Raw genomic sequence first — 25789 nt, forward strand, 5'->3', positions numbered from 1 at the left:
CCATAACGTCTTAGTTCAGGTACGTCATCAATCCCTCCCCTCATCTACCTAGTCAAAAGCAATGACACCTGGCGCACCTGGCTGGCTCACTCAAGAGTTCGAACCCCACACCAGGCATGAGTACTTAAAAAGAAAATCTTAAAAAAAAAAAAAAAAGGCAAAAGCAAGGACACCCTCCTCTGAGAACCTTATCCCTCAACTGCGAGTGAGTGAAAAATGACTTACCCAGCGTGCCTGGAGGTAGACAGCCCAAGGCTGGTGCAGTGGCTCTAGAGGTAATCAATGGACCGGGCTCCTTTCTTCTCCACCTTCCACAACACGTGGCTTTCAACCCATCGGTGCTAAAAGGTTGGAAGAGTACGGCTCCTCTTCTAGCCTCCCATTCATTCAGGGAGAAATAGGAGAAAGGAAGCCCCGAGGGACGGGGCTGGCTCTGTATCAGCAACCTTCCTGGAGATTTCCAGACTACTGCTCATGTCTCATCGGCCAGAACTGTGTCCTCCTGCCTAGAGCGGAGGCTGTGAGGTGTAGTGCTCTGGTTGGGTGCATAGCCAGCCTGAGTCAATGTCAGGTGTTCCAATGGTAAAGGAGCACACACAGCGGGCTGGGTCCCAACAGGGTTTGCTGCGGAGCCCAGCGTGCCTTCCTTTTCGTCTATTCTGACAGTTTACAGGACAGTTCGCAGTTTGCGTGTCTTTTTCACTAGATCTAAAGCCTCTCAGCCACATTTTTTAACCTTAGGACTCCCTCATCTTTCCCTAGCACATTGGAAGCCTGTAATAAAGGGCTCTTTTTCATTGCCAAACAAATGACTACAGATTACTCTAGTCCTTTTCTATGAGTAAAGGCTGGCCTGAGTAGAAGGTAGTTTAGAGCAGCTCACTGAAGGAATATACTACAGTAACTGAACAGCTTATTAAAGAAAAACAGGCCTCAAGAATCAAACGGACCTCAAGAGTCAGGCCCATGTTTTGTTCAAAAGACCCTCCTACCAACCCTGTCCCCTGATAATATCCTAGTATCTACCCAAGTATATTATCCTGTTGTACTCATTTCATGATGGAATCTCAGTAACATAAACGATTATTCACCTTCAGTTAACGTGCTGAAAACACATTAAGGCAGAACCAATAAAGCCAATCCCATGCTTCACCGGTCCTACCAGGATGCCCATCACAGAGCCGGGGACAGTGCTGGGTGGGGCTGAGGGGGAAGAAGATCGAGCTGCGGAAATGCCTCCTTTCCTCCCCTTGTCATTGTGACTTCCCGAACGAATATACTCACATCCCCACAGTTTTGATCAACATTCTTCAGAAGGAGGAGGGCAGAAATCAGACCAAAGTTGAGGTGTCTTCCCACTGGCAGACCATGTGGTCATTTCTCTCTCCCCCAACTCTCAGGAAAAATAAGGTGGAAATAGTTTCTCCCCAGGGCTTCTGCCTATGATCATCTGGCACTTGCAGTCTCAGGGTATAAGGAAGGGTCACCCGTCTACACTCACTGAATTTTTAAAGATGATATGGTCTGTTAACAGCAGTGAGTCCTCACAGAGGAATACCTCAACAAAGCTAAAGACGCCGTATGTTTCGGGGTAAGTCTAGATTGTCTCCCTGTATTTCATGCATGCCTGTGAAAAGTTCTCGCAGCTCTCCACATGCCACATCACCTGAACTATCAGTCAGTACATTATTCATTTTTTATTCAAGAGTCCATAGGACATTGTTCAGAGTTGTTTTTCCATACGTCCTTTTAGACGGCGCCATCCACAGTGTCTGCGATGTTCTATCTCCTCTCTGTTGGGTCCCCACCTCCCACAGGCGCCTTCTGGTCTTCACTGCTGTTCTGTTTCTATCCAGCAAAGCACTCAACAGTTCCGTGAAAGGAGACCCATCTTATTATTCAAAAATGCATGTACAAACAAAAAGAAATAACGTTCAAATATTTACTTTACAATTGTTTTATTCAAAGCAAATTTTAAAACCTAATATTTTCTTCTTTAAAAATGGGTTTAATACTTTCATAATTAGTTTTGATGTTGTTTACTTTATACCTTCAACATAAATGATTTATATATTAAGTTAAGGGTTCCTGGTAGTCACGTACATTCTCATCTCGTTTAGGGAGCTATGAGAAGATTTCACACTCAAAAGCCAACACCACTTTTCTAAAGTTTAGAAGAAAAGATCCTTGTGCCCAATGTGGTAGACAATTGCTCCGAATGGTAAAAAGTCCTTTAGCCTTCAGGCGAATGTTAGGTCTTGATTTCTGGTTGTGTGAAAAGAAGTGTTTTGTTTTCTTCAGAGAACGGAAGAAGTCTTAATTCTTTAGGTTTGTTTTTGTCTCAAAGATGTGTCTAAAATGGGTATCTAAAGTTGTAATGTCTAACAAACCCTCTGAAAATCTGGCCTGGGCAGTCCAACTTTTCGATGATATTTTTATACCAAAAAAGATGACCACTGGCAGCTGCATTGTACATTGGCCAAGAGTCTCAGTATTGTCCTCTCAGGTCCTTCAAATGAAGAAGACAAGACTTGTTTTATTTAGCCAACAAATATAGGAGTCTACGTACACATCAGCTGGGAGGAAGCGGGGAAAAGGAGGTCACAAGAATAGGACATAAAAATAAATACTTTACACACTTTTCTCCCATGCCTGAAAGTATTAAAATTCTAATTGGAGAAGATTAGAAGGTAATTAGCCAACTCAATTCTTTATAAAAAATATAAAACTCACAAACCAAATGATGCAAAAAATCTTTTTAATCTAAAAACTCATTTCCCAGGGCTAATTAATAGCCAAGCCCTGCCAATTTGTATTAGTTTATTTGACTAACAAGAGCTATTCAGCATTTTCTTCAAAGTTAAGATAATAGATAATCGATTCTGATAAACCTTTCTAAATGAGGACATGATACTGTAGGCAGTTCAAGGAAAAATAGCCATACCTTTTTCTTTGGTGTAACCAAAAGGATATCCAAAAGTTAGCAAATGTTGACATTTCAAATGATAAGAAGTTGCCAAATGGAAGTTTAAACTCTGGTAAAAACAGTCGTAAAAGGAAAATCTCTACCCACAGTTCTGTAGTGCAAGTTTTCAAATTTAATTCTGAAAAATAATTTCATTGAATAAGCAGGAAACAGCTTCCAGCAGGGTACCACGTGCCCCCTCCTCGCTCACCCTCTCCGACCGTGTGCACCGTCGTTGCTGGGCCGAAGCCTCCGCTGCTGCTCCAGGAGGAACCGCGGTACAGAAGGACCCACATGTCTCAAAGTCAGGCTGGGAGTTGTGTGTCTGTGCTGCAAAGCAGCAGGCTCCGACCCACAGCATGCCACCTCCGCAGGCTTGCCATTTTCACAAGAAAGAAACAAAGCCTTTCCTCCCCCCCCCGCACCCCGCCCCCCGCAAAAAGTACCTGAACCAGTCAGTTAGCCCTTTCCCATCGTTTTGGGTTAATCACGACACGGCTCACCTCCAAAGCACACCGGGGCCCACACCCTCGTGTCCTCTGCGGTGGCACCCGCACATCGGCCCCTCTCCATAGAAGGAACGGTTCTCTCTCCCTTCTTCAATTATGACCACCTCATCCAGAAGACTCCATTACTCTGCCCAGCCTGTGTTTCCTTCTCCTACGTCTGTACATGCTGTATGTGTGTGTATTTTTTTAAACATAAAAAGTGTTCAAAATGCACACACACACACACAGACCCCTCCACACAGACACACACCCAGCATTTAGGGGGAAAAAAAAGGAAAAAAAAATCTTCCCCAGGAAGCACTTTCAGAAGTTAAGCTTCTACTTGCTTTTAAGCCACAGGCCAAGTGCCACGTGGGTCCCGCGTGATGCTGGCCTTCCGCTGCCGGGCTGGCGGCGCCCGAGCCCTCAGCATGCACGCTGAGTGGGATCCACGGGCAAGGCAGGGAAGGTACCGGTCAGGCTTTCCTAGAGCCACGCGTCGTGCGCCTCCCTCGTGTTACCTGGGAGATTCGCGTTCTTGTCCCTAGCTCTCTCCCTGCACAGGACCTCCACACTGTTGTGCTGGATCTGTGCCCTGGGCGCCGACGGTCCCGTCTGCGGGGCCAGGACCCTGTACTGGCAGCGAGGTGGCAGGCTCCCCGCCACACAGCAGGCTGCCCTTGTCCGTCTCACCCCCCACTAGTCCATCCAGGGAACACCCCCTTGCAGCGCCCAGGGCCCAGCGAGCCCTGCTGTCCACAGGCTCCATGGCCTCCCCTTCGCCCTCCGAGATGACGGTCATGGGGCTGCTCTGGATCCGGTTCCGCACGCTGTACCTGCTGCTGGCCGCGGAAGGTGGCGTTCGACTGCGGCCATACCTGGGGCCCGAAAAGGACAGGCTCCGAGGCATCAAGCCTTCGTTCTTGGCCCACTCCTCCTGGGCCCTTCTGTTCTTGCTTGGGGAGCAGCTTGATGGGCTCTCCGGGGTGTCTGGTGAAGGCTCTGACCTTGACCTCTGGAACCTAGGGTCTGTGTTCTTCAGCATCTCGGCTGCAGACATGCGTGCGCTGGTGTCCGACCGACTCCCCTTTTTTAGCAGCAGAGCTTTGAAGTTGTCGCTGCTGGTGCTGCTCTTACGGACACTTCTCTGAATCGACCCCACCTGCTTTGGGGACGCCAGGCTGGGAGCAGCACCGGTGGGTGTCACTGGAGGGGAGGGAGAATGATTTCGGGCGTGATCGTCATCGGAATCTTTACGGCCAAGGACTTTCCTCTTGGATCTGAGATTTAATACCATTAAGATAAAGGTCAATTCCCAGTGGGCCACGGGATGTCAGTCACTATTAAGAGTTACTTTAATAGTTCATTGTTATTATCCTGTGAGCCCCTGACCCAGCTACGATGATGATGAACTCACGGCCATCTTGCCTGCATCTCCACCCTCACTGGATTATTTTGAAACCAGTCTCAGATATCATATTAACTTATTTTGGTGAGGATCACTTCAAAAGTTTCTAATGATTGTCATATTTTATCTAACTCTCCTATAGTGCACTGATTCTGAGAGCATTTCAGTGCTGACCACCCCTTTTTCTACTCTATCTTTTCTTGTTTGGTGCTAGCCCTTGGCTCATAGATAGGCCAAACCCCCGGAATATCCCCTATCCTGAGGTAAGCCCCCCCTCAGGTTCTAGAACAACCGTACAACTCTGTATTCTTAGTCATTCTAGAGTTTGACATAAAATTAGTCTTCCTTGGCTCTGACTAGACCATATGTCCAACTTTTCGAAATCCAGTTTTCCAGAAAACAAGACTGAACGAACCTTCCACACCACATCCTGTTGCCGGACTGACTTCGGAAAACCTCTAACCCATCAAGAATATCTAAGGAATGTGGGTGGAATGTGAAAGAGGAGGGGCCTTTAGGGAAAGTAAAGTGCTTCTTGGAGGTGTTTCTTATCCTCAGGCTCTAAAAACCTCACTGTTCCATGGCTTTTGTACTGAGAGTGACTCAAGGGTAATAAAGCAGATGAGCCAAGGGGCCCATAGTAACAACTTGGTCTGCAAGGAATCTCTCGGCGAAGTGCAGGTGCTTTAAGGAAACTCGGTACGTTTAATAAAGATCTCTCTCTGTTTGCTATAAAATTCTAGAGTATGCAGCAGGGAAAGGTAAAGAGGGTGCTATTAAATAGACAGATGAAGAACTGAATTTGAGCACTACCAACTTCTAGCGGTGCGACCCCGGGCAAGCTGCTCATCTACGCTGCAACTTAGCTTTCGTGCTTGCAAAACGGGGGCGCGGACACTAACCTCACAGGTTGGGGAGGATTCAGTGAGATAAAGAACCTCTGGAGTCACAAAGACCTGGGTTAAATCCCACATTAGAGCGTCCTTGCTCTGTAACCTTGGGCAAGCTAAAGTTTCTGATCCAGTCTCGTATCTGGAAAGGGAAATGACAGTAGAGAGCTCACACTTTATCAATAAAAATGAAGGCAAATAACAGCCATGAAGTGTCAGGCATGGAGGATGTCCTTTATGGAAATAGTTCTTCCCTCCTGCCACCAGGCCAGGCTTCAGTGCTGTTTTGACCTGGCCTACACAGCAAGGCACAGGGGAGGACGGGCCCCTCCTGGCTGCCCTGGTCAGTGCTCCCTGAGTCCTGTCCATGCTTCTGGCCAAAAAGAAGCTCCCAGAGCAGAAGACAGGAAGTGGTGAGGACTGAAAACAAAGTCTGAAGGGTGGCCAGAGCTGATGTGCCACCAGCCCCTTTGAGCCTGCAGAGCCTGGCCTCCGAGACTTTGGGTCAATGGCTCTGCTCCGTTGTCAACAAAGAGAGGCAATCTGGAATACATTAATGACCAGCCGACAGAAACCCCAGAAATAATAACATCTCAGAATCTCAGAGCTGGAAATGCCTTCAGCTCATGTGGTCTGACCAGAGAAGGTAACTGAGGCCAAGGAGCGAAGCCACACAGCTTCAAACCAGAACTTTGCTCCGACACTGCACGCCCTCACAGCCTCTAGTGGTTCCTTCCCAAGAGCAGCTCTGTTCATCTGATTCTCGCAGGGACTGCTTTGTAGCCTCATTTTTTGGTTGGTTTTTAAAAGGTGAGGGTGTGCTGAGATCCACACATCAAGCCATGGCTACACTTGATTCAAGTCTTTTACTGTGGATTTCAAATGAAGAGAGGAGATGGGAATTTATAAAAGTTTCGTTATTTCTCAAGAGCAGCTGCCCCCCCCAAATGAGAATTAAATCTAAACATATGAATTCTCTGCGTTTACGTATGTGTGTGTATACACACAACACACACACACACAGTGTGTGTATTTCTAAAGAAGATGGCTATAAAAAGTGCTCAAACAGTTAACACTGGCTTGAAAACTAATTACTTCAATAAATATAAAAATTTCACACCTCAACTGGTGTTCTACATTTTCCATCTGGCTTTAAATCTGAAGTGAATTAATTTGCATTATAAAATTTGAAAGCTGTGGTGCGGTTTAGATACTCTTTCTTTTAAATTATTAGCTTAGGTGCTAAAGAATATAAACTAAAACAAAGCCCTAAAAATCACAGACTTCAGATGGATTTTTCTGATGTCTGCTAACCCATTATCAATGCTAACACAAAAATTAGCAGGTGTCCTTGCTCTCTTTGCGATCCATACCCTACTTGGCCTTTATTTCTATCGCATGTACACAGAGTAACAGAGACTGGCTGATTCCCACATCTGCAGTAGACAGAATTCACTAGCGGGAGCAACCACAAATTTCTCAGTTCCTTAAGAAGCTTCCCAAAGTAAAATATGGAAGCGACCTTTGGCATATTTTTCAGAAAAGCACATAGTAACTTGGCCGCGCAACAGTTGGGTTCCTCACCGAGACCAAGTATTTAGCACACAGAGCAACGAGCACCGCGGCTTCTCCGTGGACTGCTACTATAAATATATATGCCCACACGGTTAGCAACCCAGCGCATTCCACACTAAATGAAAGACGTCGAGTCTTGGAAGAATTCCTAAGAGTTAAATTCCAATGGGTTTCATTTAATTCAGAAAATATTTATTGAGTGCTTATTATGTGTCTAGCATGGTTAGAGTTAGAAACATCTGTGTAAACCTCTAGAACTGCCACTGAAGTTGGTTTCAAAGGATGCAGCATTTTCATTTCACTGTTTTCAGAAATAACTTCGTAAGTAGCTACCTGTTACTTTTTTCTTATTTGACTGATTTTTTAATTTAAATTCAATTAGCCAAGGTATAGTACATCATTAGTTTTTGATACAGTGTTCAATGATTCATTAGTTGGATGTAACACCCAGTGCTCATCCTACCATGTGCCCTCTTTAATTTTACTGAGCCATCAGGAAGGATGGCTACCATTTACCTCTTTACTTCTAATGAGATCAGAGATACCAGTCAGACGCTGTTAAAGAGGCAGTCTTTTGGGTCTTTGGGGATATCATACCAATACTAGAGCCAAGAGGTAAAGAACAAAATTCTTGACAAACACCTAATCCCCCAGCTTGGTTCCTCCCCTCCCCCACTCAAGTTAGATATTTATATGCTGCATGGGGGATTTCAAATAAGGACAGCCCTATGCTTTTCATCTCACGCAACAGCCTTTTCAGTTAGATTCCAAGAACTGGGAAAACAGTCCTGACACAAGGTTATTTACACAGAGAATCAAATGATTTTATAGGAAATCTGTGTTTCAGGCAGGAGAAAATGGACCTCCATTCAGCACAGTATACAGGCCTTAGCAGCATATGGACATTCGTAAGAATTATCTGAAAATACTGTGGTAAAGAAGTCGAGAAGGAAGCAAAGGGTTTATATAGCACTGTGGCTGAAAGTACTTGCCCATATACAATCTTACCTATTCTTACAATGACACTGTTGTGAATACAGGCTGTTTACAACCAGAAAAAAAGGTAATATATATAGTTTTCGTGCTAAATCATATTCGTTCTCTAAGGTGACCCCATGTAAAAAGTGTAACAACAGTTCAGGCAGTTACGTTGAAAAATTTACTCTATTTTTTTAAAAACCCAACAATTTCTCAAGCCAGTAGATGGCACTAACAGTATACACGAACAAACAAATTAATTCCTTCTGCTCCTGCTTTGAAAAGATGGTACTCTTGTATTGAAACATTTAAGTAGCCGAAGACAACGGCACTAAAACCCCCTGAAATTTTGTAAAATAAAAAGAATAATAAAAACACCCCTAGGAAAAAAGTCCTGTAGAGCGGGTCTGTGTATCTTATGTCCACAAAACACAGCATCACCCATTCTGGACTGGACTACCGGCTGCTCTAATCCAGGTCTTGTAAACACGCCATCATATGACTGACACATTGCATTTTCTTGCCAGCAAGCGCAATGCCGAGCAGAAGGCACCACATGGAGTCTCTGTCCCCCACGTCATCGTAAAAATCGGTGGAACAAAGTAAAACAGAAATTGGGAGTCAGAGGAAATAAAAATACAGAAACACACTAAAAATAAATGATCAAGCTAATGCGTGACAGAAAAAAAACGCGAGGAAGACAAACTGAGGAACCATTTAGAAAGGCGGACTTGTAAAGCTCATCACAATTAAGGGGAAGGAGTTTTGGATATACCTGTGAATAGCTGCAAAGAGGTCTTCTGTGGTCCGGGGTCTACTGGGGGTCATCACCTCATCACTCCCCTCTTCCCTAAGGAAGTCACCGGCCTCCGAGGAAGAGCCAGCTGTGTCGGGCTCTGGCACCCCAGCTACAGAGGAGCAAACAGACACACACAGGGCGCACAAGTGACTTGAATTCCAGTCTTCAGCCAGGCTTCCCGATATGCTGTCCCTGCCACTCCTGATAAAGTAAGAGCCGTAGGACAGGCAGCGCGGTCTGTCGTTTGCTCCTCATTGATCGCAAGAGCCAAAGCTCATTCTTTTGGGCTGAAGTCTAGAACTACTGAATCTCTCCTAAATTTTGTTGTAACATTTCTTTGCAGCTCTCTAGAAGGGAGATGACTACTCATTGCCATTTAATACCCTGTCTGTTGCAGACCACCCTACCCCTCTGTCTCCTGACGTTCAGTAAGCAATATCCTGACATCTAGATTTTTTTTTAATTTCATAAAATGCCAAGTTGGTAACCTAAGTGTGAGGCAGCACGGGCAGCCCACATGCTGCTGGCTTTCCCGGGAACACGCACTAGCCCTCTCTTCTGCCTCGGCTGCCTGTGGTCGGAGGGGAATGAGAAAGAAAAGCATACTCACGCCCTCCGTCCTGTAGAGACAGGCAGCTCTCCACGTTGCCTCCACCGTCTGTACTGTTCTCGGCACCTGGCTCCTCCTGCGAGGGGGCTGGCGAGACATCGGGCTGCACCATGGGGACATCGGCTTTCACTCCACCCGGGGACGCGGATCCTGCAGCTCCTCCCTCAAGGACCGGGCTGCCAGAGCCCGGCTCCTCGGCACCAGCCCTGGCTCTACAACTCTCTGTTGCTTCTCCCTGCGTGGGGCTAGGGGATGCTCCACTCACGTTCTCCGCGGGCTCCACTGTGAAATCTCTCTGCGGAGGTGGCACCACGAGGAACAGTTTGGGCTTCTTGGAAATGGGGGGTGGCTTCCTGCTGGGTGAAGGGCCGGGGGGCTCCTGGAGCGGGGTGGCCCTGGGGCCGGGCCCAGCCTCTGCCTCGCCGGTGCTGCCCGGGCTGCGGCTTGCAAGGCCACGCTCGGCCGCACCGTCCTGGTGACCCTGACTCAAGCTCTTGGCAGGAGTCGGCGGCGAGCTTGTCACAGAGGCAGGCTGGCTTTCACTCTCCATTTCATTTATGCTATTTCGGGATTTCAAGAAAGCAGATGGCTTTAAATGATACTGGGGAACAACCGGAGTTAGTTTTTCCTGAGATACTTGTTCATATAACAGTGCTTGCTCGGTTCCTGAGTTCTTTTTTACGGGCCTCAACTGTACCATCTGCAATGCTTCAGTGGTTATCAGGGGCATGGGGGGTCTGCTGCCCTCCTCCTTGTTAGAAGGCTGCCGAAAGGCCTCCCGGGAGCACTCTGACTGGCCAGATTTTTTGAAAGAAGGCCTGGCATCTTTCATCCATTTGGGGTCAAGGGGTGGGGCAGGCGGGGGAGCTGAGGAGGGTACGGAAGTGGGGGGAGGCGGCAGGGAGGCAGGTGCACACAGAGTAAGGGGGCTAAGTGCCCTGGGGGGAGGAGGAAAGCACGCGCTGGTGGGGGGAGAGAAGGGAGTGAGAACTTCTGGTGGTGGAGGGGGGAAGAGGGGAGACTGAGGCAGAGAGCCGTCGGGGGAATCTACTAATGGTGGGGGAGGAGGAAGAAAAGGGGACTTGTCCACTGGACATGGTGAGGGAAGAGAAGGGGATGGAACAGCAGCAAGGGGAGAGGCCAGCACCGAATCCAGCTTCTTCATTGTCCCGCTTCCTTCCGTGGAAGTATTGGAAGACAGAGACGTGGACGATGAGGAGATGGACACTGACGATATCAGAGAGGACTTCCTTTCTGGCACCTTGGGCTTGGTCTTCCCCTTCCCGTTTGCTGGTGACGCTGATTTTAAAAACACAGGCACAGGGGTGAGTGCTGTGGGTGTATTCGACTGGCTGGAATACCCACTGGACGGAGAAGTGACTCTGTGGGACTTCTCCGGCGATGTGATCTTTGGTTTGACGGAGCCACCAGGCACTTGGGGCAACACGGTCCTGGCTCCCTCCTGGACATGGTGGACTGGCCCGTTTCCCGCCGGCACCCCGCTGCCGGCCGAGCAGCCCCCGCTGGTGTTCCCGGGGTCTTCCTGCGTGCCTGTGTAGTCAATGTAGTAACCCCAAGGGTCCGTGTACTCGGACTTGACGCTGCTTGTGTCGCTCTGCGACGGCGTGGCCCCGCACAGGGAGTAGACATTGGGGGCGGTGGCCGAGGTCATGCTGCTGCCCGCGCTCACGGTGCTCTGGCTGCGGGAGCGAGGCAGCCAGGGCTCTTCGAAGTCACTGCAGGGGCTCTGGGAGGGCGAGCTGCCGCCCTTGCCCGGGAGGTTCAGCTGCAGCGAGTGCTGGAGCGAGGCGATCAGGCTCTCGTTCAGCGCCTGCCCGTTGGACTGGATGCCCTTCTTGGGAATCCTGCGCAGGGAGTCTGTCCGAGAGGGTGGCAGAGGTGGCTTCTTCGCTTTCTTCAAAGAGATGTTTCGCGAAAGGGACTTGTCATGGTAATGTGACAGGTCCCCCTGATTTTTCTGAGCTCTCCCATCAAAAACATTGACCACACTGTGCCTGGGGTTCCCAAAGCCATCGCTACTGTACTGGCTTCCAGATCCGTGTCCCGGGCCGGGGTGCATAGCCATGTAGTAGCCATCGTGCTCCTCTGAATACAGGGACCTGGCATCTTCTTTGGTGGATGTTTGGTCCAGACTGCCGCTGCTCACGTTACTTCCGGGAGGGGAGTGGCCAGGAGTTGCCAAGTGTGCTTTCAGTGGGGATGCCTGCCCGTTACTGGAGGCACCGTATTCCCAGGGCTCTGAGCTGCCAGGCCCCGTGCCTCCTGAATGACTGGACTCGCTCTTGCCATCCACATCCTGGGCGTGCACTGGGGAGCTCAGGTTGTTTTTATAGTTATAGCTCATGGCTTGGGATCCATTCTCCCGATTTGCTGGAGTATTTAGAGAGACCTCTGAGTCACAGAGGGACAAGAGCGTGGTTGCACCGGGGGGATGGGGATCTAAGGCCTGTGAGAGAACGCCGGGGTGACCCTCCATCCAGGTACCACTGGGAGACTGATGATCCTCTTTACTAGCATGCCTGGAGAGGAGCTGGTCTCTGGATTTTACCTTTGTGTATGAAGAGGAACTGGTAATTTTACTGTCCAGCTGTCCTGAACTCTGAGCAGTGTGAATAATCATCATCTCCGAAGAGGAAGAGAGTGTGGCATTTGGGATGATGCTGGTGGAGTAGGTGGCATGAGGAGAGACCACACATGCTGGGCTGATTATATTCTCAAAATGCCTCAGCTCCTGGGACTTGGGCCTCAAAAGCATTGCGGTCCTTGAGGCACCTCCTAAACGTCCTAAGTTTTCATCTACTTGTGGGGGACCGCTCTGGTAGGGGTAAGTGCTATCCAGGTCTTCTGCAGGGCCCAAGGCACCCAGGCGTGGCTCAAGGGACTGAACACTCGCCCTCGCCCCAGAACGTGGGAGACTGTGGAAACCGGCATCACTGTTGAGTCGAGAATGGAACACAATGCCCGCAGAATCGCTCAACACAGACATGTTCCCAGAGGAGCCTGAGAAGTGGCTCATCTGAGCAGCAATGCCTTGCCCCCTCTGGGCCCTGATTCTTCTCATTGAAGGTGGTACAACTTTCACTTCCTCGGTCTGACAGCTGGAGTCCCTGGTTTCTGAGCGCTGCCCAACAGACCGATAGCTATCAAGCCTTCCTAGTGTAGAGCAGTGGTCTGGGGCGTATACTGAGTGACCAGCAATGTCATCTTGGCCAGCGCCCGATGCTGGAGATAGAGCAGAAAGAAGCTTGTTATTTAAAAATATCTTAGTTCATCACCTGTACCCTCATCCCCTTCTTACCCTGCTGTACTTAAATATATGTATTTTTTGCATTTGATCTAGTTTCTTTTCTCCTGTAGGCACCTGAGTGAGAGTTTAAATAGTCACTGAGAGCTCCTAAAGTAAAAGCCTTTATTATGAATTTCATGTACTTCTGATCTGTACTTGAAATCCTCCCATAGGTTAAATGCTACATATGGAATTTTCAGTCACTCTCTTTGAGGTCAAGGCTGAGTGCTCTGTGGAAGGTTTACTTTTCACACCACCTCCTTTTGGTAAAGATTTTGAGGTGGCCTGTCACCCACCAGGTGACTGTGCAGAGCATCTGACAAGCTGTGACCGTCTTTCCCAGAGACAGATGAATGGAGTGGTTCAATCGCAGGGCTACAGAGAGACCATTTACAAGGGATGTTGGTATAGAACGGTGTTAATTACATTAATTTTTTTATGTCAGAAGGAAAGCCTAAGAAAAAATGATTTACAGGCCCATCTGTGTTGCAAACATTTCACTACCCATCTTACACCACTGTCATCTGTCTGTCAGTGACATTCAAAATCCAATAGCAATCTGTTGTGTTCTGGTGGGGAAAAAGCAGCAGGAACTGATCCAGTGAGCATCTCCTCAAATTAGGGCTATTCATTTCTCGGAGCTTTACAACCAAACTGAGGGTAGGTATGTTTAAATAAAAAAAAAAAAAAAAAAGGCAGAAGAAGGGCCAGAGATGGAAATGGATGAGAAAAAAACCCTTAAGTGTAGATAACAGATTTCAAGCTACCTAGAAAGGAACAGAAGCTTTAAAAAAAAAAAAAAATCATGAAACCAACAATTTAGCCAAAGTGGAGAGGGAGAGGGAGAGGGAGAGGGAGAGAGAGAGAAAGAGAAAGAGAAATCAATTCATGCATAGTAACCATTAGGATACATTAAATCTTGAAAAATAACAGCATAACCAGTTTTTCTCTACGTTGTTTCAAAAACTTGAAAAAAAATCTCAAGCATGGGCTTTGCTGAGCAATGCAAGCTGAGTGCCTCTCATCTGCTCATCTGGGCAAGGACACTGGTGGTGATGGGATTTCTGGGAACTCCCTCCCTACCCCGCATGAATTAACTACATGTCCCTGACTGGATAGAAAGCCTTTTGCTCATCCGAATAGCAAAGGATATTACAAATATGGCAGTGATGTTCTTATATGAACCACAAAGGAGATGTCATCCCCTGAGGAATAAAGTGCCTATTCCTTCACTTGTGATGATGGAGAATATTTTCATACTTCTATCTTTAGCAGAGAGCATCTATTTCCTTCCCTTACCCGCTGCCAGGCATATTCACTGAAGACAGACAGACAGACACAGGTTCTCCCTCAGAAAGAGAGGAAGTGGGCCAATGGGCAAGAGCAGGAGAAAAATCCACTTTGAGGAAAGAAAACAAAAGATGAAGTGTTTGCCACTTGGGATTTCAGATGGTGGGAAACTGACTTGTATGGCTGTATCAGTTTGTACCAGTTTGGCTCCAAATATTCTAGATACCTTATTCCATTCAACAATGGATTTTAACAGCTTTTTCTTTCAAAATTGCCGTCATTTTTGCATGAGATCAGTGGTAGATTTTGAACTGTCTGTAAGGGCGATAATGTACCGATTCTCTTAGGTAACAATTTTGAACATGAAACCATTCTATGCTTCTGAAAATGGAATTATAGCCATTTCTTCACCATCTATAGTCCAGCACAACTTTCTTATTAAAATAATGTTTTTCTGAAGACCTTTAAAAAACATGTAAAAAACAACTCACAAATCATCGATCAGAGGGACCACTTAAGTTCTATTCCCAAAACAGATCCTCTAATATTTTCACAGTACAAAAAGTGTTGCATATTACAGGACACAAATGAATGCTATCTCGACTAGAATTAAATAACAGAAACAGACTATAAAGAGGATCTGCGAACAAATACAGACCTCTGAGATGCTGCTAAAAATCTTGGTGGGATGTATCTGATTTTACTATAATATAAAGAAATAATGTATTTTTAACTTATTACATAATACTACAAGGGGATGTCCAATTTTTAAAAAACACGTGATCAATGATGACAGACATCTACAGGTTAGTTAATTTAAGGTTTAATATGTGGGTTTTTAAAAAGTTGTGTCTGGGGGCGCCTGGGTGGCACAGCGGTTGAGCGTCTGCCTTCGGCTCAGGGCGTGATCCCGGCGTTCTGGGATCGAGCCCCACATCAGGCTCCTCTGCTATGAGCCTGCTTCTTCCTCTCCCACTCCCCCCGCTTGTGTTCCCTCTCTCACCGGCTGTCTCTATCTCTGTCAAATAAATAAATAAAATCTTAAAAAAAAAAAAAGTTGTGTCTGGTCTCATGTTCTTCTTAATGTTCTCAGTACAAACTATCAATAATTATTCAGAAGGGAATTCCTTTATTTTATTTTTTAAAAAAGATTTTATTTATTTGACAGAGAGAGAGAGAAGGAGAGAGTGAGCCAAGGGGAGAGGGAGATGCAGACTCCTCACGGAGCAGGGTGCCTTCCTCAGGGCTTGATCCAGGAACCCTGTGATCAAGACCTGAACCAAAGGCAAACGCTTCACCGACAGAGCCACCCAGGTGCCCCAAGAAGGTGATTCCTTTAAATGAAGCTTTTTCTGCTGGGGGAAGAGATATTGTTCCAGGATATCCAAACTATTCCGTAGCCAAATATAATTATATAACAACAAAATGATCCTATCCGATTCTAGAAGATGAAAACTCATGATGGGTTGTTCAAATATGTTTCTATGTACATTTAAGATAGTAGGAGTATAGGAAAAATTAGAAATTTTGTCTGATTCATTTAAATGGAAGGCAACAAATTATAAGCCACAAACTGCTTGAAACAGTAAATATTATACCTTGACTTAGCACCATAACGTGGCTCACCTCTAGAGTCCACTATTTATGGATTCTGAAGTGAAATCTGCATAGAATTAAGCAGAATCAACTCTCTAATTCTGGAAGAATCTCTGGTTAGATTTTTAAAAATCCAAATCCCCAACAACTTGGGCAAGGTCTACTGGATAGCAAGTATCTTTCCTAGTGAATGTTTTCTTTTCAGATAATCACTTCTCTTTTTATCTGATTTGTCTGACTTGGCCATACTTCCCCACGTTTCATATCTAGAAAAGACTGATTTTTAAGGAAAATACTAAGTGTCTATTTTTGAGAATCATTAGTTAGGTAGTACAAAGCTTTGAAACACCAGACACTGTAAGTACAAAATATTGGGGAGAAAGGTCAAGATCAATCAGAAGTTATAAAATGAAGAAAAATATATGATCCAAATTTTCTGTTAAATGTTACTGTATTTAAATGTTATTTTCCCTTACTCTATCAATCCTTCCAACAAGCTTATCTCTACAATGACAGTTGTTTGTTTTTCTTTTCTTTTCTTTCTTTCTTTTTAAGTAGCTCTAACTTAGATACTGAGACTAGGATCCAGGTTATGTCATCGACTATGAAATGACATCAACTGTCTCCTGTTTGGCAATCACAATGCAATGATATGGAGAAAGCTGTTTTCTTTCCTCCGGCATTACTGGTGTTTCTTTGTTACATGCAAAAGAGAAATGAACATGGGCCCTGGGGAATCAATCATTGATTTAAAATTAAAATTATAGAAGACATGATTTACCTAGCTGATCAGATCATTCTAGTAAGGTCAAAGAGGCAACTGAGTTATTGGCTCCATACTGGTTGGTTCAGTAATAAAAGTGATAAAAAGTTCAATATCTCTGAGGTTCTAGAAATCGTATTTTATATATGTATATATATATATATATATATATATATATATATATATATATATGTATGTATGTATAGAGTGGGGGGGAGACACTGAGAGAATTCCTATTGAATACTTATGTGTATGTATATCTTTACCTGGGCCAAACTATTCTTATACTCTTTGCACAAAGCCATCCCAAACCACCTATTTGGTTGTACAGCCACTAAAATGTAGACTACCTCGAAATACCAACCTTGTTATCTTACAAAGGGTCTGTCTTTAAAGTCACTCCTTTAGGTTAAAGAATGTCCCCTACAAGATCAGTGAAAATATAAATGTTACCTGGGTGCTGTAAGAAATTAGCCCATTAAGCATCTACTGAACATTAAGAGTTATGTACTAGTTCCTCACATCAGTTAGCTGTCACCTAAAAGGAGGAAAAATAATAAAGAGTCTGAAAGAATGAGATCCGGGAGCACTGGCCCAGACCTGGAAGCAGATGCAGGGGCATGAACCAAAGACAAATTTCATGAATCCTGTGGATGCAATCTTGCCTTTGTTTGTGCTAAGACCCTATGTTATGGAATAAGACGGGCACCTGTGTGTCATCTGGGTCACTGGAACTACCTAGAGCAAAAGCAAAGCATCGCTATTCTTGTCTCACTGTGGCTTCAGTCTGGAACATGGAGCATACCTACTGTAAATCTGGATGGCAGTAAGAGAGAGAATACCAGGTAAAGAAGAGTGAGCCTTCCGTCCCTACTACAAGGCATTTAAGCAGGGGCACTGGGCAAAAACACACAGGAACAAGGTCTGTAGCACTTGGAAGCTGCAAAGCCACCTCAAAGTGCTGTGGCAGGTAGATCACCATAGGCAGGATGGACTCATATTGACTCAAAGACTCCTGGGCACATTCAGAAATAATTATTCTGAGTTTCTAGACTATAACCTTTAACAGTAAATACAAGTAAAAACATCAGATGAAAGTAACGGTAAGGAAGTAACTCCATAGGTTGGCTGAAGAGAAAGACGCGAATTTCAAAACAGGTAGTATTAAGTTCTCTACAATAATTATAAAAGCAGCTGTTATGTAACATACAGTAAACATATAGTACCTGGCTCCAAGCTCTTCACCTGTATAAATTCATTAAGTCCTCAAACAACTCTATTGTCTGTTAGCATCACCAACCACATTATTTGAATGAGGAAGTAGACTCAGGGAGGTAAATTAACCTGCTTGAGGCCACCCAGGGAGTAAGTGGCAGAGCTAGGGTTCAAATCCACGCAGCCTGGCGTCAGAGTGCCTGCCCCTGACCCAGTAGGCTCTGTTGCCTCTGTAGACATTTCCGATGGGCACATTAAAAACCAGAGAGAAGAAGTGAATAGAGAAACAAAGGATTATCCAAAGCATAAAGATAAGCAGAAATAATTTGGATAAGTGAATTATGAAGTAAATAACACTCTCCACTAGTCCCCCCCCAAAAGGGGAGGTATCTTTTTTCTGTTTTTATCACAGGTTGAAAAGTACTGACCAAAAACCTATGAAATTGTTTCGCTGGAAGTGTCATTAAAGCACTATCCAACACAAATGACTACTTCCTAGTGTACTGAAATTTACTAATTACCCCACACTGTTGTCTCTTTGATGACAAAACGCCACCAACATTGTCAGTATGACTAGTGAAGTCCATACTCACAATCTGAAGTCCTGGAATGAGTTTTCAGTTTTATGAAAACTTAAGATTTAAATGAAAGGGAAATTTCATTGTGGAAATACCCAATGTGCCAGGCTCACAGGGATGAGGACGTTACTGTACATTTCCATCATCCCAGTTAACAGTTTTCATGTAAGCTCTTCCTGTTACCTTCTTACCGAAATTCAACAAATCATCTACATGGGATGTTAAGACCTGCACCCAGTGCCTCACTCAGGAGAGAAGCTGTCCCTCTGGGGACACCAAACGGCTATCAGAATGTATTGATCTCATAAGCACCACGATGAGGTTAGCGTTGTAATGCTGAGCAGTAATGAGGGGCAACGGAATACAGTTCTGATGAGCCATACCTAGCTCCTTCTGTATGTTGTCAGGGATTCCTGTAATAGTCTTTCTCCTTTTGACTTTCTTCGGTCGTCTTACCAGAGTGTCTGTGTAAATTAGAGACCGCCGAAGGCTGGCCTGGCGATCGAAATTCTCCCCTAATATAGAGTAGTAGAAACAAGCAAAGCAATGTTATTTTCAAGCAAGCCAACACCATGCACTTTCTTCCAAAAGCTTGTTGTAAAATGATAAGAAGGTATTAATAATGATGTTAGCCAGTCATATGTTGATGAATGACGCTGAAGGACAAAAAAAAAAAAAAAAAGGAAGGAAAGCACATTATCATCATAAGGCTATTGTTTTCATTTCCAGGTGTGTGTCCTTCCGAAGGAAACACCCTGATCTCATTTGCAAAAAGCGCTGGGGTAACAAGTGCAAATCTGTTAATAACACACTTCAAGAGTGATTCTGTGTTATTTAAAAAATGGGTCATTTTGGAAGTGTTTTACATAGGCCCTCTGGTCACCGAAATCACTCTTTACATCAGCGTACATGAGACGGCAATGGGCATATTGGGTTCATTCGGTTATCTCTAGAGAATAATATAATGTCTTCTCCTCTGTGAGGATACAAATAACTTAATCAAGGATTCTTGGATGAAGAGCTTTTTCTTTCAGTCAGGGAGGCTGACAATTTGGACAGGCTGTGGTACTGCTATGGTGTGAGATACAAACTATCATGACCAATAAAACGCCTTATAATGATAAAGTACTTTGACCACAATGAGACCCAGTAGCACTGCTGTTGTTAAAGCTGAGTTGCTTTCTCTCTGTTTCATAATCACCTTTTACAACTGATCTTAATTCAGACATTTCTAGTGATTTTTGCAATCAAACCTAGAATGCCACGTCCACCAGACTTTTTTTAAATCTCTACATTGTGAGCTTGTGTGATTAACAAACCAATGGGAAACCATAAAATAATACAGTATCAGTTACTGATTGGTCTGCTTTAAATTACTAGCCAGTTTAATTAAAGAAAGTTTTATAGTACTGTATTTATTAAGTGGCTATTCTCCTCAAAAAATATTTTAAAAATATATACATAACGCAAATTATATACTTCCATCATTCTTATGTTGAAAAAAAAAGTATAAAAACATTCACTCTTTTTAGCAATATTGACACACATTCAAAGTGGGTATGTTGTAAACAGTGTACCCTCTATTTAAATAGGAATAAACTGCAAATAGAAACTCATCTAATCTAAACAGAAGATAAAAGGCCTGAATGATCAAATCACATTTCACCTATGAAGCAACAAACTTAAATAAATGCTGACAACTTTGAAAATGCTGGCAACTTTGTTCCTAATGGAGAAAACCAGAAATGATGGAGAGAAGACAGTGAGACACAGAAGGTGCCATCCCTGCGCTAAATGCATCACTATGGGCAACAGCATATATGGTGCTTGTGAGGGCAGGTCATGACTTCAATGGTCCATTAGTTCCTGCAGCGGAGGAAAACAACTCCCTTACATCAAGGCATTAAGAACAGACAAAACACTGATAGTTACATTTACTCTCTAGTTCTGCTTCCTAAAAAAAAAAAACGAAAGATAAACCACCAGAACTCCAAGGATATTAAGAAACAAACCATGAGAACGGACATCTAAGACATACGCCGTTAAAGGCACCAAACTCTCCATCTTGGATCATGACCCTCCTGGTGGACTGAACATTTCCTGAGGGCAGGTGCCATGATTCACATACCTTAGCACCGCCTGTGTCACTCAGTTCGATGCCTGACACAATGCAGGTATTTAATAAATACCTGATGAGAGGAACTGAATCACTCCCATTCATTGAAAAACAGCCTTAGTCATGGTTACTACTTAGAAATAAACTTAGCTAACTCAGACATCAGTACAAAGCCAGTTTGTCAAAACCGTTGAAGCGTGTTTACCCACTCTATTTATCTTCCATCTTCCAGGTGGAAGACTTGTTATCCCACATGGCAGAAGGTGAAACCTACGCATACATACATTTCATTTGAAACATTTTTCTCTCTTCAAATCCTAGAACATGATGAGCCCCTACAGGACGATGACTAAAGGGACTAAATTGATTTTCAAGCTGGCAGCTTATTGTGCTAATGGTCTACCTCTATGCCTGGCCGGCTTCACTCTGGATGTCAAACAGTATATTTATCGACATTTTTTCTCCCTGCTGAGCCTGACTGAAAATCAAACTAGAGGGTCAATGTTCATCCAAATAAATGAGCATATGACAATTCCTTATGGAAAGCTACATTTTAGTCTCAAAAGTCTTCTAGGGCTTCAGAAATACAACATTTAAAGAGCAGGAAGCTGTATAGCCTATGTCAATTTGACTGCTAAAGTGAAAAATTTAAATGTAATGCTTTGTATCAGAATATTAGAAAAATCATCTCTTTATGAAATAGATATATATGTATGTTCACACACGGATCCAGAAGATGAATCAATAAATATGTAATTAGGTACTGTATTTAATTATTACATTTCCGACAGTGTTAATCACTCAAAAGTAAATTGCATTTTGACATAACTCATATTGCTCACTTCTTTAGTGTCATTCACCTTTCTTATGTGGTGTTTGAAGGACTCCTTTTAGACTCTATGTAATTCATATCCACTTAGTCATCAACAGGAGAGAATTACAGCTCAAAGAAATGGCACTGTCCACCGTTGTAACAATGCATTTCATTGCAAGTAATTCTTTATTCCTGAAGCTACAGTTACTCTGTTTTAAATTTCCTAATCTCAGGATAATGCATTTATCCTAATTTCATCAAGGACTGTCATATCTCATAGCACAATCTTCTTATCTTCTAATACTACTTCTGAGACATTTAATCATATATAATATAATTATGTTTCTGCTGCATTTAATCAATCCAATAAGGTAATGCATTTTCTTACAGAAAATATGTGTCCACATATTCCATCAAGCAATAAACACACTTTATGCTGAAACACAGCGACTTATAAAAATAATCTTAAAATACATGACTTAGGTGCCTGAGAATCACATTCGGGAAGATCAACAATGTTATTTACAAAGAAAATGGAATAAAATACTATACTATTCCTTTAGGCTTAAGTACAATAAACATGGAAAAATGTATATGGAATTTAAAATAATCCATGCACTTATTTACTATATTTCTCTGGAATACAAAATAGATGTCATTTTTATTCTAAATGGAATTTTTAAACAGCTGTAAGGTTTTTAAAAAATCTTCAGTAACTATCAAAATGTAAAAACCTTTCTAACAGCAGTCGACAGCAGTATCTTCAGAAGTACAGCAAGGGTGCTGTGGGTTTTCAACCTAACTTTTAATGAAAATTCACCCTTATTGGTCACCTGATTTTTTTAGGTTCTGGCCCTATCAGCCATGCTTTGTATGGGCTAATTATCAATGATGATTATCAATAATCTGTTTCTCTTGAACACCCTGTCCAATGTTAATTCTTAACATACCTGTTTTAGACTTGGTAACCCCCCCAAACCACTGACCTGTCTTCTTTGCGAGCTCTGCAACTGATAAAGCAGGAAAATTCTGACTTCTAGTCTTTTAACAACTCCTCTAAGTTTGTCAAATCCTGCGTTTGAGCTTTACATGCCTCGTTATTTGTCCCCTTAAATACCACTGATGATTAAAATCTGAGCATAATATTCTAAAAGAACTTGAATTTCATGTTTGGCAATATTCATATTCCAACTTAATATAACGTATTCTAAAAAGTTTATATTCGGAAGTGATTTTATTTGAATATTGTAGAATTCAAATATATGGGGATCAAAATATAATTTTACCATCCTATTAACTTTAAAACGATATTTCTGTAATTTTTATTGCTAATTCACTTGCTATTTTAAGGATTTTTCCCTTTTCTACTTGAGAAGACAAAAAGGTAAGAAAACCTATCATTTAGAAATATCACAAAATGTTATTTCTTCATTTCCATATATACTACATAAAATAGTCCTTTAGAAGGGAAACATGTCATTGTTTTCTTACCCAGAACCATGTTTAGAAGATGATCTCAAATAAAATATTTAAAATAAGATATTTTAAGTAATTCAATGAAAAAAAAAAGCCACACACTTTTGATGAATTCCATGATATCAACCTTCGGTAACACACTGCTGTAACAAGCGAGAAATATTTCATATGCACGCACATATGTAAGTTTTAGTAGTCCCTTCATTAATCAAAGAGCAGGAAGCCAGAATATAGCTATTTACCTTTTAATGTATAAATGAGACACTAAGAGCATATAACAAACAAAAGCCACAGTCATTCTCCCAAGTGCATTTAGAAACCTATCCGCATAGCAAAGCTTACCAGTTATGTTAATGGGAACCACATCAGCCTGGACTGTTTGGGCTTGCTGCCGCATCTTCTCTTCTGGCGTTGGCAAGGGAAGTGACTTGGTCCAATTTGTTTGAGTATTAAGGTCAGAGAAGTCACCTGAGGTTGGCGTTTTAGGTCTCCTGATGGAAATAAGTCTTTCTTCTTCTGATGAAGAAACAGAACACTGCAGGGAAAAAAGGAAGAAGATGCTATAGTGTGTAAACAGCCGGCAGAAACATTTAAAAATACCTTATTTTTAAAAAATTTTTAAACTGATTTAAAGTAGCAAACAAAAAAAAAAGGTCACATTTAAGAACGAAGCAATGGTTTGCAAGAAAACTGCCCATCACCCTGAGCATGACCAGTTACACGTACGATTCCCACAGTGGCCTCAGTCTGGAAACCGTGAGGACTGCAAAAGGTTTTGCTGACCCACAATATCTTTTCAGTTCTTCCTGCTTTTCCTGTATTTACTATGGTCAGAAAGCTTGCAGATTTAGTTTACCACGAGAAGCCTAGAGAATCATCATGGCTGTGGCCATCAGTTTCCATTTTTATTAACACTGTATTTGTTCACAGTAATTTCTAGCCTCAACCTTATTCCTTTTAGGCACTGACCTCAAGGAATATTTCTGAAATGATAAAGCTATTGTTGCTCAACTATGTGTGCTCTTCTGAACCATTTATATGAAAAAAATCAGTGTGAAATTGTTAAATTCCAAGAAGCTGATTGAAGCTCTCTGCTCTGAGCCTTATCAGAATTCCACGAAAACATTTCTGGTGGTGTCTGTTTCGAGACAGATTAACATCCTAACTGGGGAGCCCTTCTGCAATACCTTTCTTCCCATACCATCTTAAAAAGCATAAGCAAGAAAGCTGTTCTGGCAAGCACTTTATGATGGACTTCACTGTGGCTGCTGGGCAGCCGGCTCTTAGATGAAGAAGCTCCAAGAACTCAAAAGAAATACAATGTGCTCACAAACAACAACGATGACCAAATAAGGGTAACTGGCTTTTGCTGGGAAATGGCAGTTTATAACAAACAATGAACGTCTAAGAATTGCTCGTGTTGAAGGCATTTCAACTAACTTCTCTACCTATGGAAATAAGGCATTTAAGAGAGTTTACCAAGGGAGTACCTGTGTCACCAGCACCCAAGTCAGTTCAACACTCCCTTCCCCAGACCACACAGCCCCAAGCAAGGGTTACTACCCTCCTGACTTCTAACACCATAGCTTTGTTGGCCTCTACCTGACCAAAGGGAATCATGGTGCACATTCCCTTTGGTAACTTACTTCTTTCATTCAACATTATGTTTGTGAGGATTCATCTATCTGTAAAAAGCAGGCATTAATACCTTTCTGGATTTAATGCAAATTTCTAAGAGGACACTGGTAAGAAATTTACAGAAATACATCAGTTAGAAATTTCAATCACTTAGAAGAACACCATCATCACTGTTTATTGCTATTGGATTCACCTTATTGCAAAATATCTGTATGTATTCTGTAACCACCAGGCCCCCACAATCTGAAAAAGACTATGGAAGAGCCAACAAGAAGAGTTTGCTGTTGGGGACAGGGTCTAGACTAAGAAACCAAAGACTGGAGTCTATTCATTTTATACCTGCCAGTCAAGTGACTTCCAGGCTGCTCCTGAACCCTAAAGTTTCCTTTGCTGTAAAATGGGATTATACGTTTACCTCCTGAATCCCCCCAAAGAGCTACTTTTAAGACCTCATGAAATGGTATCTGTGAGCGTGTCTATGACAAATATTATGGAAATGAAGGTGATGGTCATAAAATGTGACTTTAGGAAAGCAAAATCATGAATTGACAAGTACCCAGTTTTTTGCTTTTATTGCAAAAACACTACCAATAATAAAAGTAGTGGGGAAATAAATAATATAAAATAATATTAATTTAAACACCTCTATTTTTGACTTCATATTCTTGATACATAAAATATGTAAAGTGATATTCTAGTTTCTTTCCCACCAAAGGAAAATGTGAAATAATGTTTGTAATTAAACTGACAAATAAATATACTCAACTTATGATGGGCATATGTTACTGACATCTGATTATGATACTAAATTACACCATATCCATTCATGTTTGATCCACTTCTGGGAAAATTGTTACAACTCCTACAGATCCTTGAAAGACCATCAAGGGAATTTGGGGGTCAGCAGCAGCGGCTAAGCCCAGTGGTATAAATAAGTTATTTCCAGCCTTTTTGCTCTTATAACACTCTTGTTAAATTTTAGACTTATATATTCTCTACCCTTAAGATGCAGACCCACACACACTAACATATGCACACACAAGTAAATTACAACTGATTTTATATGAGAATTTCATGACAGTTTCAGGACATCGAAGATTGAATCTCAACCTAGTAAATGAGGTTACTCCAATTTTCTGATGTACACAGAGAAATAATTTTTCAGGTAATCCTGAAATACGGCACAAGCTTTGAAAGCCACAGGAAGCACATCCTAACGAAACAGGTTTAACAGCAAGAAAAGTAAGCTGCAGCTTGATGGAGAATAAATAGCACGGTGACAT

The 25789-nt window shown here is 43.0% G+C and overlaps 1 protein-coding gene across 9 annotated transcripts in view; it reads right to left on the minus strand.

Moving 5' to 3' along the window:
- Positions 1 to 1941: 1941 nt before the first annotated feature.
- Positions 1942 to 25789, minus strand: part of NHSL1 (NHS like 1) — a 290075-nt gene continuing 266227 nt past the window's right edge. For 6 of the 9 annotated variants that reach the window (XM_087865523.1, XM_087865524.1, XM_087865525.1 and 3 more), the window contains 5 exons: positions 23211 to 23403; positions 18846 to 18977; positions 9714 to 12956; positions 9080 to 9212; positions 1942 to 4733 (listed from right to left, as the gene is read on the minus strand). In XM_087865523.1, the coding sequence (XP_087721649.1) occupies positions 3998 to 4733; positions 9080 to 9212; positions 9714 to 12956; positions 18846 to 18977; positions 23211 to 23403 (4437 nt within the window). In that variant the 3' untranslated portion in view covers positions 1942 to 3997. The remainder of the gene's footprint in view (positions 4734 to 9079; positions 9213 to 9713; positions 12957 to 18845; positions 18978 to 23210; positions 23404 to 25789) is intronic. The other 3 variants (XM_087865526.1, XM_045814766.2, XM_045814768.2) reach the window with 1 other exon arrangement.

This window comes from Ursus americanus, chromosome 11 (genome assembly GCF_024610735.1).
Source record: "Ursus americanus isolate L20-20 chromosome 11, mUrsAme1.1.p, whole genome shotgun sequence".
In the NCBI taxonomy this organism is placed as follows: Eukaryota; Metazoa; Chordata; class Mammalia; order Carnivora; family Ursidae; genus Ursus; species Ursus americanus.